This window comes from Labeo rohita, chromosome 5, assembly GCF_022985175.1.
Source record: "Labeo rohita strain BAU-BD-2019 chromosome 5, IGBB_LRoh.1.0, whole genome shotgun sequence".
NCBI lineage: Eukaryota > Metazoa > Chordata > Actinopteri > Cypriniformes > Cyprinidae > Labeo > Labeo rohita.
The window spans coordinates 22,537,958-22,554,761 of NC_066873.1; the positions used below are offsets into that span (position 1 = coordinate 22,537,958).

General features: G+C 35.7%; 2 protein-coding genes across 2 annotated transcripts; both read right to left on the bottom strand.

Annotated features, from left to right (window-relative positions):
* Positions 1–282: 282 nt before the first annotated feature.
* On the bottom strand, positions 283–1,483 carry LOC127165005 (interleukin-8). Its single transcript, XM_051109238.1, has 4 exons — positions 1,371–1,483; positions 999–1,134; positions 637–720; positions 283–527 (listed from the first exon to the last, which is right to left on the bottom strand). Exons 1-4 carry the CDS (start codon positions 1,432–1,434, stop codon positions 485–487), a joined length of 327 nt encoding a protein of 108 aa, XP_050965195.1. The 5' UTR covers positions 1,435–1,483; the 3' UTR covers positions 283–484.
* Positions 1,484–13,500: 12,017 nt separating this feature from the next.
* LOC127165753 (C-X-C motif chemokine 11) lies at positions 13,501–15,299 on the bottom strand. The gene is made up of 3 exons (XM_051110645.1): positions 15,227–15,299; positions 14,276–14,399; positions 13,501–14,138 (listed from the first exon to the last, which is right to left on the bottom strand). The coding sequence occupies exons 1-3, from the start codon at positions 15,285–15,287 to the stop codon at positions 14,051–14,053; spliced, it is 273 nt and encodes a 90-aa protein (XP_050966602.1). The 5' UTR covers positions 15,288–15,299; the 3' UTR covers positions 13,501–14,050.
* Positions 15,300–16,804: the final 1,505 nt, after the last annotated feature.

Consider the following 16,804-nt stretch of genomic DNA (forward strand, 5'->3'; position numbering starts at 1 on the left):
AGATTAGAACATTAAAAAAAAAGCATTTCCCAATTTGACGATGGCTTTATCACTAGATTTTCTCAATGACTTTGAGACTTTTTTCATGCAGTTTCTCCTCAGCTGAGGAATACACATTTTGTAAATCTTGTTTAGTCTATTAAAATATATGGTGATGTTATAGAAGCAAAATCTTTGAAAATGAAAATTGAAAATGGTGCTACATGTGGCCCATTTGTAAAACAAGAAATTCTCAACAAAGTCTTGTTCTAGTCTCCCACCTCAAAGGCAATAAAGATGTCATTTTAAAGGAAGAAATTGTTTGATTTTTATTTCAAAATAATAATTACAGATATTTGTAGACAGCCTGTGTTAAGAAATCTTTCATTTGTAACTGTGTAAATATGGTCTAGTAACATTTAGAATGTTTGAGTTTAAACGAAAGGAATACTTAAAAAGTAGGAAATGGAAACTCGCTGTATCGCACGTTCTTGTCCGCTTTGATTTATGCCACAGCGGGTGCAGAAGTTCCCTTTGTATTTCTTTTGCTGTAGGAAAAAGAAACCAAAGAAGACCATCAGACAATGCAAAGAAAAAGCAAAAGGTCAAATCTAGATAAGACGGTCTTGATTTTAGGAGTTAAGATTTCAACCCTACCTCCTCATTACTCTTGTGATGACTTTGTTGATCCATTGTACTTCAGGGTCTATGCAAACTGTTTTGTTGTCCTTTTTGGTAATCCTGAGAAATTAAAAAAATTAATATAAATTACGTATTTATAAACGTATTAATAAATACGTGCAACAATATTTGCCTGTCTTACACAAATCCGCCCATTATATATGGCAATTAAGTGCCATTTGTCTGAGAGCTGCGTGGGCTATAAAGTATCATATTTTCGAAAGCGCTGAGGTTTGTCAAAACAGAGGAAACATGCACCCCCTTGCACATTTCCCTCGTGAATGTGATTGAAGTGTGTGTCCCACACCAACGTGTAGAAGCAAAACATTATGACTCACAAGATTTCGGTTTTGCGACAGTGTGCTCCCGGAGGCAGGATCTCAATCCTCTGGAACAGCCGAGGTGAGATTACGGATGAGGTGGTCGTCACACACCGACACCTGCTGTTGGAATCAAAGCCATCCATTGGCAATGCTGAAAGAAGCCATGTAGGTAGTTAAAATTGCATTTCTCTAAAGAAACAATGTTGTTATTATTTTATTAACCTGCAGTAAATTATAACACATTTTATCCTTTAACAGATCTACCTTTTAAACTTTGAAAGCACCGGGTTTATACAGACATCTTTGTATAAAATCAACATATAATATTGACCACACAGTATGCTGCTCACTAAAAAATTAAATCAAATAACATTTCTGTACGCTTACCAAAGACGGTGGTGAAGCAGTAGACTGCAGTAGCTGCCAGCAGTAAGTAAGAGAGCAGTGACATGTTGAGGCTGGGATCAGATGCGCAGTGAAGCGAGTCTAGGATGACAGGCGTCTTCTACCCAGTTTATATTGATGCTCAGAAGAGGAAGTAATTAATAATAGCAAGTGGGTGAAAAAAAAAAATCTGCATATGAGTTGGAATTTTACAGTGGGGGGAAATAATTACGTAGCTTTACTCTTAAAGGATATGGAAAGATAATCTATAAATTCACATTGTAGTATGGAATATTTTAAAGAAATGTACTTTTAAACCTCAGTAATGGATTTTTTTTTTTAACAAAGAAAGGAACTTTTGAATTTGTTTTATTTTTCTTTTTTTCATTTGTCTTTTGTATTTTTATTGGATTATATAATTTTTCATCAATAATAAAAGTCTATTTAGAATACATTTCATTCTATCACATATAGCCTATCCACCTTATTCTTAAATAATAATAAAAAAAAAAACGGCAGCTGTGGTTGCCAGAATTTTACCATAAAAAATATAGTAGCAACATTTTTGGTTTTTAATTAAATTTTACATTTAAATACCGTAATTTCATTAACTGATATAATGTTAATATACCAAGCTACTGAAGTGCTGAAATCTGTTTTGTACTTTTGTAATACACTGATGAGAAAGCCACGTGATGAACCAAAGCCCATCACACGCAGCTTTTAAATATTAACACATATAGGAGGTGTACAATGTAATTCACACAAACACTAAACACTATCATGGTAACACACAAAACTGAAATAATGCAATAAACATTCATTTAACAACATTAGATGTAACATACAATCCTAATTTACAAAACTGATAAGAAAAAAAAAATCAAATTTGAAATGTAATGCAGAGAATCCTGGGAATGTCAATTTATGGTTGTTCACTGTAAATTATACATTCTTTTTCACTTCCTATAACAGTATACTGCCGTAAAATTACATGCAATGTCCAATACAGTTTTTCACCATATATATAGTAGGGGAATTTACTGCTAACCATTTTTAACCGTTTTTTACTGTAGCAATTTTACCATCTTTTACTGTTAAATTCACAGTCATTTTTGACAGTGTGTGGGCGAGACTTTTAGGTTCATTAGCCGCTAAAAGAAAATAACGAGAATAAGAAGAATAACAACGAGCAGTAAATGGTAAAACTGTTTGCACTACAAACCATTGTGTTCATAATTGAGATAATACATTAAAATAATATAGTAAGACACACCAATTTGCAATATCAAGCAGCAAAACAAGCTGTTTTGTACAGCTAAAAATGGACGCAGATGCGACCGGAAGCCACACCCATAAAATTACAAATTTCTGTGCTCGCTCTTATGGGAAAAATAAGGCTCTTATTTTTCTTTAATTTTTTTTTAATTATGGCAAAAAGATAAAAACAACTGAAAAATAAAAACGAAACAATTAGGGAAGATATCTATACATTATTCAATCAATGAGCTACAAAAGAGGGAAAAATACATTCACAGATGCATAAATACGTTTTATAAACAAGGTACTTTCATGTTGCATATTTCTTATGCATGTTTCTGCACAATCGTGCAGTCTTGCATTATTCTTTTATCTGTAAACGATGACTTTTTCACTGTTTCACTTTGGAACCTGGTTTTCATTCCTTTGAAATGATGTGAACTGTAACTTTCAGTTTCATGTTTTAGTCTTTGAGGGAGACTAAAAGTCAGTGTTCCCTTATCTTCACAGCACTAAAGTGGTTTGAACTATATTTTGTTGCCCTGATTATCTTCTCCCCCACATATGCTGTGCCTCAATATATTGTCATCTGACATTTGTGTTGTGAGGTCTGGTTTAAATAAAAAAGACAAAACAAAGCTTTGTTTTTAGGGTTGATGCATAAAAATACCGTGATGTAATATGTCAAAGTTCAAGCAGCATAATCTGAATCTCTTTCGAAATCACACTGCCTACATCGGTTTGCCTTCTTCATATAGTGCGTCCTGGTGCCATGTGTTCCCTAGATAAATGACCATCCATGTGATGTAAAAGAAAACGTGATTCATCAGATTTCCATTGCTCCATGGTCCAGTTCTGATGCTCACGTGCCCACTGTTGGTGCTTTTGGCGGTGGACAAGGGTCAGCATAGGCACCCTGACAGGTCTGCAGTTATGCAGTCCCGTATGCAACAATCTGCAATGCACTGTGTATTCTGACACCTTTCCATCAGAACCAGCAGTAACTTCTTGAGCAATTTCAGCTACAGTAGCTCGTTTGTTGGATCAAACCACACAAGCCAGCCTTCGCCCCCCATGTGCATCAATGAGCCTTGGCCACCCATGACCCTGACGCCGATTCACCACTGGTCCTTGGACCACCTTTGATAGATACTGACCAATGCAGACCGGGAACCCCCCACAAGAGATACAGAGTTCTGGTATAAAACTCTAGATGGTGCAGTCTGATCTGACCTAAAGGCATCATTATCACATGGCACAGCTGATTGGTTCTCTCCCGTGTCAGTAGCCAATGAGCTCACTGCTTAACATTCAAATACCTGGCTTTTGTTTGCTGTAGCAGTTTGCAGTACATTTCAGAAACCCTTCACCTTCCCCAGCTCCACCTGTGTAGATCTGCTACAGGGTGATTCATGTATGTTATAGGGGTTATTCTTATATGTTACATGTGCAGCAGCAGTATTTCTTATATACTCACAGCAGCATGTTGTGAATGTTTTGGCAGTAGAAAGTCTCTGTACTTGATCTGCCGCAGCAGCAGCAGCTTAGTAGATCTATTCTGCTAAAACTAAATACATTAACATTGTCACAGATGCTCTGACCCAGTTGTCTAGCCATCACAATTTGGCCCTTGTCAAACTCACTTAAATTCTTACACTTGCCCAACTTCTAACACATCAACTTTGAAAAGTTCACTTTTACATGTTGTTTGAACATTGCGTGTTGGCAGTGTATGTACAAATCTACCCTATAATGATAAAAATCCATGCAGTGATTTTTAATTAATCTGTAAAAATAATATCCCCTTTTTCAAATTGAACCATTCTCAGATGCCTGTCTTCGTGGCGTCACTCCCACAGAGGCCGCTCCCACGATAGTTGATTGACATGAGCGTTTTACCTCAGATCAGCTGTAACAGTCTGCCCTCTTTGTTTCGATGCCAGAGCAGGGATGTAAATTAGACAAGAATATCTCAGATTGAGCGATTGAGGTGTTGTGTTGCTGGATGTAATAATGAACATAGTGGTCGTCATTTACTCCCGACATCTGAGCCGCCGAAAATGCAGTAGATTACATTTGTTTGTGAAGGAAATGCGCCTCCCGATCTACATATATCCGTCTATGTTTGAGCGAATCATTCATGATCCAGCTTCACTTACAGCAGAAGTGAGTATTAGGGATGCACCGATACCGATACTGGTATCGGTATCGGGCCCGATACTGAGCTCCTGTACTCCTACTCGTTAAAATGCCCCGATACCAAACGCCGATACCACATCAAGTGACAAGTGCGTATGCAGGCAAAGAAACACCGACAACGAAACAACAGACAGCAGAATGGAGTCATTGGAGATTAAGGATGTCTACGAAGTACATGTATGCAGTAATATTGTTAATATTATAATAATGTTAAACATTCAGTATTAAGCTTGTATAACTGGTGCGCGTCAGCTGACAGGCAAAGCTGTGCGGGCTTGTCGAGTTAATATCCCGCCTTGACATCACTGGAAAGTTTGTAGTTCGGTGAGATATGTCAAAAACAATTGAAGTAAATCAATGCACAAGTTATTTAACGGTATAGAGAGAGAGGGAGCGAGAGAAAGAGCGCGAGACAAAGAAAGAGAGCGCGCGCTGTTGCGTGATCTTCACTGATGTTCGCATACTTAGTACATGCAAATTCGTAGATATAAAAAATATATATATAGGGGCATTCGCTATAAACATCGTTTTTTTTTTCAACCTTAAGCATACACGACTGTCCGGGGAAAGTGAAACTATAGCAGCCTGTGTGAAATGCGATAGGCAGTACTGTACTTGCGCACGTTTTGCTTGCTTCACGAGTGTTTCTGCATTATTTGAGTCGCTTTGGATTATAGCCCAAATAGCAGCATATTTCAGATGAAAAAACGCGACTTATATTTCTAAAAAAATCAGAGTTAGGAGATTCATAATGAGTGTATCTATTTGATAAATAATGTTGACCAACTAACATTATACATATTCTTTTAGTTTCTGTACCCTATATTTTACTAATCTACCGGTAAATGTTAAAATATCGGTATCGGTACTCGGAATCGGCAAGTACCAAAAATATCGGTATCGGTACTCGGAATCGGCAAGTACCAAAAATATCGGTATCGGTATCGGGTGAATCTTTGCGATCACCTTTCCTAATAATGTGCTAGTCAGCAAGTTTAGCGGTGAAACGCGGCTAAATGCGGCTAAAGTAAACAGGCTGGTCTCTCCACAGAGAGAAGAGAGGGGCGGAGCGAGCAGAGCTCATTTGCATTTAAAGCAGCCTCGACCAGAATGAGATGATTTTTGCAGAGCTCATTTTGGCAAGGTAAAAAGGGTGTTGTTTTACACAACTATTGAGAATTTTTAACCAAAGTATATTATAGACTTTTCATTAAGACCCTAAAGAATCATATCAACTTGTGGAAAATGGGCATCCGATGACCCCTTTAATATGTCCCACCCACTAACAGGTGCTGTGTTGAAAAGATAATCAGTGTTATTCACTTCACCTCTCAGTGGTCGTAATGTTATGCCTGATCGGTATATATATAAACATAAAAAGAAAGAAAGAAAGCAAGAAATAAAGAAAGAAAGAAATTAACCTCATGGACTTTTTTCCAATAAAAATCTGTAAAGCGTATTTATATATTTTTTATATAATTACCTTTAAAATACAGGGACGTTTATATAAAAAGTAATAATTAAGCTATTTTAGACACGGATTCCCGTTTTAAGATGGGAATTTCAGTGTAGTGAATGAATAATCAGTGTATGAACATTTGCTGAAACTTGTTTACCAAAATAGTTTGATGGTAAACACAAGTGCCTTTTTGGAGAGACTGAAATTGCAGAATAAGGAACAGAAAATGCTGCCTTTGTCAAGCAGAATATTTAGTCTATTTTCAGCCAGCCCTGAACAAGTGCTGGCTCGGGTATTTCTTTACCGTAATCGAATCGGGCACTTTTTTTTTTTACCATAAATGAAGTGGTATCATGAACTTAATGCTACCTGCATCAAAACTCATGGGACAGCAAGAAAATGTTCCTAAACATTTCCAAAACTGCTTTGAAATTACAAGTAATTTGTCCAGACATAAATCCCATTGAAAGACAATGGAGGGATTTGAAAGTAGTTCAATGCAACTGAAAGTAGACAGTCTTCATATTCTAAAAAAAAAAAAATTAAAAAATTAAAAATCAGCACAGTTTGCAATAGAAAATTAGGCTAAACTGCCATCATCATTCCTATATGAATCATCAGCAACTACTGCCCAGGCAATTTTAGGATTTCAACATGTAATAATTTAGTGTGTGTGGTGTACTGTAAACCGAAGAAATACATATATAAATATGAAAAGACGTTTCCATTCTATATACCATTATTTGCAAAAAAAAAAAAAAATAACAATTGTGCCATTTCATCATACTTAGCCTTGACTAGTGAGGATCATAAAACGTCTGTAAAAATAACGTTTTATATATCCTGATGATTTTCTATTATTATTATTATTGTCTAAACTTCATCACTTATCAAAACCTTTGTCTCTGGATCCAAAGAGATCTCCACCCTCAATACCACGACTGAGGTGAGTCCCTTAAGCAAGGCACCGATCTCCCAACTGCTTCCCTGGGCGCCGCAGCGATAGCAATATGGCTGCCCACTGCTCCGGGTGTGTGTGTGCGTGTTTGTTCACTACTCACTACTGTGTGTGTGCACTTGGATGGGTTAAATGCAGAGCACAAATTCTGAGTATGGGTCACCGTACTTGGCCACACATCACATCCTTTCCTTTTCTTCCTCTTCCTTGACCTTTACAGTAACCTTTTTGTCTGCGTGTTTATAAGCCTACATGAATCAGGAAAAGAAACACCTTCTCATGTATATTTTGAAATGTAAATACTGTGTATGCTAATACATATTTATTACAAAATGATAACTTAAAAAATGTATGGCCACTGTTATTGCAACTGCATTACATTTTTCTGAAAGTCCTGAACATTTCCATCATTTCTCAATTTATATATTGAGTTTAGTTTAACAGGATACTGTGGTGGAAATCACATTTCAATTCATTTCTGAACTTTTTTTTTTTTTTAAAGTAACTCCCTGGACTTCCCAAAGCTATTTTATAGCTATGTATGCAGAACAGCGGTAGATTTATTGCTTGTCATTGACAGTCTTGTCTACTTGGCAAACAAGTACAGTAACTTGAAAAACTGTGTGACAAATACAATTTTAATTTTCACAAAATAAAAACTGAAATGTTAAATATCCATGTTTTATGATGTATTTCCATAGAAATATACACACATACATATACATTTAAAAAATCTGACAGTTTTAATGTGACTTTCAAATAACAAACCTATATGTATAGTTTTTGTAAAATCAACACCAACATCCTGGAAAAAGCGAATGCTCAACACAAAGTTTAATTTCTTTCATTCTTTCTAGGGTTAAACCTTTATTCCTGAGACTTTGCTCATTCTGGTTACTTCACTTTTTATACTTTTTTGAAGTATTCTTTACATTTAAAGTTGCTGAAGCTCTGTCTTCACTTTTCTGTTCCTCTTCAGTTGTTTTACCATATTAGGGTGATACCCATTAACATTTTTAAGGTTAACCAGTTGAAAAAGGAGAACCATCTTTTCCTTGGGTATTTGGTTAAATCATTTTGGCATCTGTATCAAAACAGGTGTTTTAAACGGGGGTTCTGGGACTGGGACCCAAAATTATAGCAATTTTGGATTAAAAACTATTTTGTAAAATATTTATTTTTATATATATATATATATATAGTACAGTACATAGTACAGTACATTTTTATAGTAAAGTAAAATTTCTGTAACTTCTAAGTTTCATTTTTAAAAATAATTTCACTTAATAATCTGCTGATTGTCTCCATTAAAAAGGGACCAACTTTAGGCCTGTAACGTTCCTGAATTATAGCAATTTAGGTTTGGCCTGTGTACTTTCACATCTGTGTTCAAAAATTGGGGGTGACAGTTAAGGGGTTTAAAACACATTATAGTTCAGGGTTGTTTTACACTTTTTGTTTACATATACTCAAAGACTTTAGAGATTTTTAAAAGCCTATGCTCTGGGTCATTTTCTTTTTTTTTACCACAAACGGGGTTTTCCAGCTAATTAGAATGATAAACAGCAGTCTGACATTCAGCCACTTTCTCAAAACATTATCCGCAATATCCACAGAACCAAGCGAGTGGTTTATTAAGTTCATTAATAGATGAAATACGTGGGTAGTAGGCCTATTGAGGCTTTTGTTCCATTTTCCGATCACAAAATAGATACGATACTTTAAGGACTGGCGCTGATATTTAGCTTGTGGGGGCGCGCAATTGGTGGATTCTGACCACACCAGGCTGTACTCATTTCTCCAGTAAACATATGACTCATACTTCACAGATTACTCATCAGGGAAGCCAATAAATGAAAAGTCTTTATAAGATTACTTATCACATATTCTATATTCTCACTCCCCCAATGTTGTTGTCACCATAGATGTGCAGTCATATCATAATGATATGCATGTTTGTAACTTTTGGCAACTCAAAATAAAGTAGGCCTACCTGATACAATTTGTGAACTTCTTTTGTCTCTCTCCTCATTTTAAGATAATCATAAATCACTCAACTGTTTCTTCAGTACCTTGACGCCTTACAAAACACTGCCGTCTAGTGGCAGCCTACGTCTAACAAATAGCATTTATCCTTTGAGCGTTAAACAGCCTAGATTTTCATTTAATGACTGTTCACAGGAGAAAAAAGTACCCTATGACAGAAGATGCATTAGGTTTTATTTTGACAAAGGTGTCAACTACAAAAGGATTTATCTAAAAAGCCTTCCTTTTTCAAATCTGCGCCTGGATTAAAAAAAAAAACAGTCATAAGTACAGGTATACTTGTAGCAATAGCCAAAAATACATTGCAAGGGTCAAAATGATCAATTTTTTCTTTTATGTCAAAATCATTGGGATATTAAGTACTTCATGGTTAAGTATCCATTATATTCCTACCATAAATATATCAGTATTCGATTAGTAATAGGCTATGCATTGCTAAGAACTTCATTTGGACAACTTTAAATGCGATTAACTCAATATTTTGATTTTTTGCACCCTCAGAATCTAGGTTTTTAAATAATTGTATCTCGGCCAAATATTGTCCTATCCTAACAAACCATACATCCAACAGAATGCTTATTTATTCAGATGATCTCAATTTCAGAAGAAAATTGATCCTTATGACTGGTTTTGTGGTCCAACTACACATCTCCACAGGGACAAAGTGGCAGAGCATTCCCTTTAAAGCTTCACTGTGGTGTGCAACACCTTTTTGGCTTTGATATAGATTGATTTTCAGTCATATCAGGGCTCTCAAGTTTTAGAAAAAGTTTGGAGTGAGATTATATCTGTTAGGAGGGGAGTCCCTCGGCCCCACGCAATTCTCTCCAGTTTTTGCTATAAGTTAAACTTAATAAGTTTAATAAGTTTATTTAACTATAAGTTAAATTTTATATATTGTTCATAATTGACCAGCACAAGTAGAAACTATAACAACTGGTAAGTTTGATTAAAGTCAAATTCATAAAAAATAAAATAAAATGTCTTGTATATTTCAAATATACAAATGTATCAAAAATCAGAAGAAATTTGGCCCCAAATGACCCAATAAACAGCGGAGCTCAAAGTACATACTGTAGGCCTACACATACATTATTGCAGAACTTGCCCTGAGCATGTGTCAAGCTGTGTGTCAGAGAGAGAAAATACATATTTCAGCTTATGAATGGCATTTTGTATCACAAGTGTTTGTTACACATATTGATGCCTTGATGACAGTGGTAGGGGCTCAAACTTAACTAGTAACTAGTTACATGTAATGGAATTACATAATTTAATTACAAAATAATTTTAACTAATCGGTTACAGATGCTGAAAAACAATGCATAGTTAAATTAGTTACTCATAAAAAAGGGGTTACATCTGAATATTTTCACAAAAATTTGATTAATTTCTTTCCCAAATTCCATTGACTGCTCTAAAATATGAGACAAAATGTTTCAGAAGTTTAGGACACAAAATAGGACACATGCTTATTCAATAACTGATTTATTTCCATATGTGGGTTTATGTATATGCTTTATTTTATAAGATTTAGATTTAAATAGAGCTCATTTGTATTTAAAGCAGCCTCGACCAGAATAAGATGATTTTTGCAGAGCTGATTTTGACAAGGTAAAAAGGGTGTTGTTTTACACAACTATTGAAAATTTTTAACCAAAGTATATTATAGACTTTTCATTAAGACTCTAAAGAATCATATCAACTTGTGGAAAATGGGCATCCGATGACCCCTTTAAAGCTGTTGGAGAGCTAATAATTTTGCGTGAATTTGGCTATATTCCCCAACATCAGCTCTCACCATCTTCGATCACAGGCAAGTGATGTCGTCCAGGAATCGTAAAATGAAGGAGGAAAAACAGAAGAATTGTACCTACTATATTTATTTTGTTAGTTTTAGTAAATACCGCAACGCGACCACCGCCTCAACTGCACAAAACTCCACTGCTAGAGAAAGCGGCGGCCACGCAATCGACGATTCCACCGCTTGCCTCGTCCCGTGTGTGCGCGTCCATGTTGCCGAGTGTTCTAAAAAATTCAAATTTCTGATATTTGCTGGTAGGTGGCATTTAACTGTCAAGACAGTTATGAACTCCCCCTGCAAGCCCGCGCCTCGTCCATTAACAGTATATAGCGGGACAAGTTATCCCTTACTTTTTAGCGTGAGAAATACAAGGTGTGGCGTGAGAGCGTGTGAACTGGTTGAAATGCGTGAGACTTGAGAGCCCTGGTCATATTATTAGTCATAATAATGCCTCATAGCTCCTAGTGTGTCTTTTATAGCCTACCTGAAATTAAAAACTCAAGATACTCTGTTGGTTTTCCGCAGTGATTCACAACTGCAAACAAAACAAAACGTTAAAGGTTAATGTGAGCTTCAAAGCTCATTATTGTTGTCTTTTCTGATGTCAATCACGTGACTATTCACTAGCTGTTTTATTGACGATATGAACGCTTGGAAATAATATTTAAAGTTTTCAAATCTGTTCATTATTTGTAGCACGCCAGCCACACAATAATTTGGAGGAAAACAAAACTTAACTGTTTATTTTATACTTGGATGATTTTTATAATTTTACATAATAGTTAACGTTAATTGAAAGTTTGAAGAGTAAAGAGTAGAAGAATAAAAAACGGCATAAACCGTATTAGCGTGGATAAACATAAAAATGTTTATCGTAAAACATTAAAAACAATTTTACGTGACTTCAGCAGAAAAGGAAATTTACTACAGATATATCCTATTCTAATAAGCTAAATATGATCCCCCTGTGTGTGCAAGTGTTCTTGGTATATGGCCTAATATGAGCTCTTTAAATGGGAGACATTAAGTATTTATTAAAAAATAAATCGGCCTTCCGAGACGACATATCATGACGTCAAAGAGCCTTTAAAGCGATCTGGACAGAAGCGTTCTAAAAGATTCTTGCTAAGTTCATAGTTGAAGTTCAGCGGCTGATGTAACTGTTCTGTTCTCCTCGCGAGATTACTAACACGTTTCTCTGTTGTAACTCCGTGGTACTTTACCTGCTGAGGGGTTCGTTCTAGACCCCCTGTGGTATGTAAAGGCACGTGAAGTCGGTATAGTTGCCCCCCCTGCCGGCCTGTGGTGGTCTGTAGGTGTGCACGGGGGGCCCGGTTGAGTCGTAAATGACCGGTGTGGTGTAATGTGTTGTGTGTGGTGGGGGGTGTGACACGGTGATTGACAACAGGAGGCCGAGATGGTTATTCTCTCCAACCAAATGAGCTTTAATGGTTTATAGCAACCCCACCCGACCCCGTCCTTCATTAGTTATGGTTGTTAATCACTGTTACACCTGCTATAAACCATATTTATGAGTAGATAGAAATCAATTACATATTCAAAGGAATGAGGAAAATAAATGACCAAAGATCTCAAAATACATTAAATTATATACAACGAAATGCAATAAACTGCTGAAACGGAATGATTATTGTGTCGTTGTTGATTTAAACACATCAAACATGATTCATATCCAGGAAGATACAGCATCAAAAGACTTCAGTGCATGTTTACATAAACTTGAAAAAACAGAATACAGAATACAAAAACAAATAAATCTTCCACTGACTGCTGATAGGGCTGTTCAATGATATAAAAAATTTAAAAGCTTTGCATTCACAAATCAGTTTTGTCCAGAAGGGGGCATAATCCAACAAGATAAAGATCACCTGAGTGGTTTATACAACAACAGCAACAAAAATGATATAAATGAATAACAAATATTTCAAATTCTTCACTATTTTAGTTTGCCAAGCAACTTTAGTTTATTTATCTTTACATTTAAATAAGTTAAAGTTATTTATTAATGTATTTATCATGTGACTGTACAGATGATAGTCTTCTTTTGAAGCTCAGATCGCTCATTGGATAATCCCAACCTGAGTGTTTGTGTTATTAAATAAATCAGTATTGTTACTGTTCTTGTACAATGTAAACACTCCATATTAAACAGACTAAACATTACACCAACATGTTTTTATAAACATACCGTTTTTCCTTTTTCTAGGTTTCTTTACTGAAAACACTAAAAAGGCAAGGCAGTGTGACAGACACTCAGTAAGAGGATATTTAATAAACTTTTACATTTGACAAGAACGGATATTTCATTAAAAAAGGAACAATTACTCAAATCCAAAGAACGTCATACAAATTTGGACACATAATTCCAGTCCTACTAATTAAAAAAAAAAAATACATTTAGAGTAGGAGTAGGAGTAGACGGCTGTCTAAAATCTTCAGAACATGAAGAAAAAATAATGGCACTGTAATTCGACATTTTTTCCATTAATTTGCTGTTAAAATAGCAGTAAAATAGCAAAATGTGCTTTTCCTTTCATGCCTCTCCTTTTTTACAATGCTTAATTGTAGTAATTAACTTTCATTAATCCAATGAAAGTTTAATTTTAAAATTAATTACTTTTTAATTGCTCTTTTGTGCGTGTCATAGCCTAGACCTTTTTCAGAAAGTGTGATCAATCCTCATCTATTTTTAAAAAAATTAAAAAAAATCAGACAGCATGCATCTATTTGAGTGTGTAAAAGTAGGTAAAAGTATTATGTAGGATCTTAAAGACATTTAATTGGTTCTGTTGCCATTGGCTAATGCCCTACTGTAATTTTTTTTTTTAGTTAAATCACTTTTATTGTGAGACACCATTTCCATTTCTCTGCAAATCCACAATCACAAAACGAACCTTGGACATAGTCATCTGATGGATCTAGAATGTACTTGGCACTCAGCTGTCTTCATTTTCTTGTAGTCCGCGTCCTTGCTTTGAATTAGGATTCAGGCAGACTTTTATGTGAGGTTTCTTCAAAGTCACACTGTGGGCAAAATATAAAGCATTTAAATTACACTAATCAAATATCTGCTGATCACACATTATTTACACACACACACACACACACACACACACACACACACACACACAAACATTCCAAATAAAAAAAATTATATTTACATGATCTCAGTGGTGTCACAGGATGCACTTGGTTTGTGCACTTTCCACTCCTTGATGTTTCCAGGCCGCAGACTGTCATGTGTTCTGGAGCACAAGCATCGCTTATTTCCGAACATGCGATGACCTACAAGCAGATATAAAGCAGAAAAGCAGAGAAGAGTGAATAAAACTAGATACTACCTGAATGTTGTTACTTAAGAGCAAAAAAATATTTAACTTATTCTTTGAGTGAGTAACCTGCTGGACCTGCTGGTCATGTTTGTCTGCTCACTCTTATGCAAAAAAACAAAACAAAACAAAACAAAAAAAAACAAATAATGTGTTCCTAACAGAATAATTGTTACAAATGCATACAAAACTATGACATTAAACCATTTTCAGAAGTTTCTTCATTCTTCATTAGGCATGTAGAGGCCTAAATTTAGGTCAGCGTAAAAAAAAAAAAAAAGAGATATATCATGATATAGGCTGTTATTAAAGCTGACTGTATGAACAGAATCACAGATTCTGTGACAAATGTGACAAAAAGACAAAGAAGCGTAATACACAATCTTTCAGAATTGGGTGAAGTCATAATGTACATTAACAACAATTTGGGAAAAACAGAATGTAATTTAATGGAAAACTATGTGAGTGGCGCTCTGAGACGGGGCAGGATTTTGAACAGCGTCATGATTTTCTGATGACGCGCAGCACTGCTTGTCCGGTGTGCGGCCCACTTTCTGAATAGCCTAGTCCTGGTTGTCATGTTGGACTGATTACTTATGTGCATCTGACAATGGGCAATGTTTGAAACTTACTATTGCCAGAACTTCTGATATTGCCCTTTAATGTTATTCCTAACTTGTAAGTCACTTTGTATAAAATGTGTCTGCCAAATAAATAAATATAAATGTACAAGTGTAGGCCTAATGTCATTAAAAGCAAGATAAGACATGAAAAAGATCTTACCCTCAGCGAAAGTCAAGCAGATCAGAAAGATCAAGGACAGGAGATAGATGGACCGCCTCATGTCTGACCAATGTGAAAACACACTGAGTGAAACTGAACCTGCACTGAACCTTTTTTATATGCTATTTTGGGAAATCCCTTTGATTCCCATGGTAAAATATGACATCATCCTTAGCTAGCATAATGTTGCCAAGTCATACCAATGCTAAATTGAAGAACTAACTAAAATGTATGTGTGTGTTTTCTTTTTTTCTTTTTAAAAGGACACTTTTAGATTTTTCATCTGAACCTGTTATTGTGTCATTTTTTCTGTATATTACCATAAAGCTTTTGCTAAAATTATTTCAAAACAGTCTGCTCAGCAACAAGACAAAGTACAACCATATTACAGTAATAGTAATACAAAATGCTCTCATGTCATTTTCACTACGCTTGATAAATGCAACGGAAGATGGCACCAGTGACAGACAGTGAATCTGCATCAAGGAGTACATACTTGGTGTGATACGAGAGACAGTAAAGGCACTTTTCCACTGCATGGTACCGCTCAGTAAGGCTTACTATTGGAAATCTTTCACTGTGTACAGTATATAGTACCAGGTACTTTTTTGGTACCACCTCAGTTGAGGTTCCAAGTGACCCAGCCGTACTAAAATGTGATGTGTAAACACTACAGAACATTGATTGGTCAGAGAGACTCATCACTACCCGCATCTTTGGATTTGCCACACAAGACACCAAACCTGTTAGATTTAAAGGAATAGTCACCCAAAATGAAAATTCTGTCATAAATTACTCCCTCTTGTCATTCCAAAGACCTTTGTTGATCTTTGGAAAACAAATTAAGATATTTTTGATGAAATTTTGCACGCAAGGAAAACAAAAATAATGATTTACTTCAACAATTTCTTCTCTTCCGTGTCAGTCTCCGCCGCCATTCAAAAAAGTACTACAACGCATACATGTGTCTTTGTGCTGTAGAGGAAGATACACGCTGTACATAAAACAGTCCTTGTAAACATGTCTGAAGATTTCGACAGACAGGATGACTTGTAATTTTTTGCCCAGCCTTACTTATTCGTACCAGAATATACAGACGATGAAAGAGAGATGGATGCTCTACGTCAGAATGCCTTTTTCTGCGTCAGCAGCACTACACGCATACGTCGTAGTACTCTTGTGAACACTAACGTGAAAGGGAAAAATTTGTTAAATAAATTTGTTATTTTTATTTTCTTTGCCCACAAAACTATTCTCGTAGCTTCATAACATTACAGTCAAACCACTAATGTAAAATCGACTGTTTTAATGATGTCCTTACTACCTTTATGGGCCGTTGAAAGAAAGCTCTCGGATTTCATGAAAAATATCTTTGTTCTGAGGATGAACAAAGGTCTCACCTCCAGCACAAGGAGGCAGACGAGAACAATAAGCTGTAGCCGTTTTCATTTTGTTTCTCTCAAATGTCTGGGCGGATGATATTATGAATAATGGCATTCCAGCAACTCTGTTTTTACACTGCCAAAACCTGGCCACTGAGGTGATGGTCACTTTTTGTTTCAATCGAGCTTCCTTCAT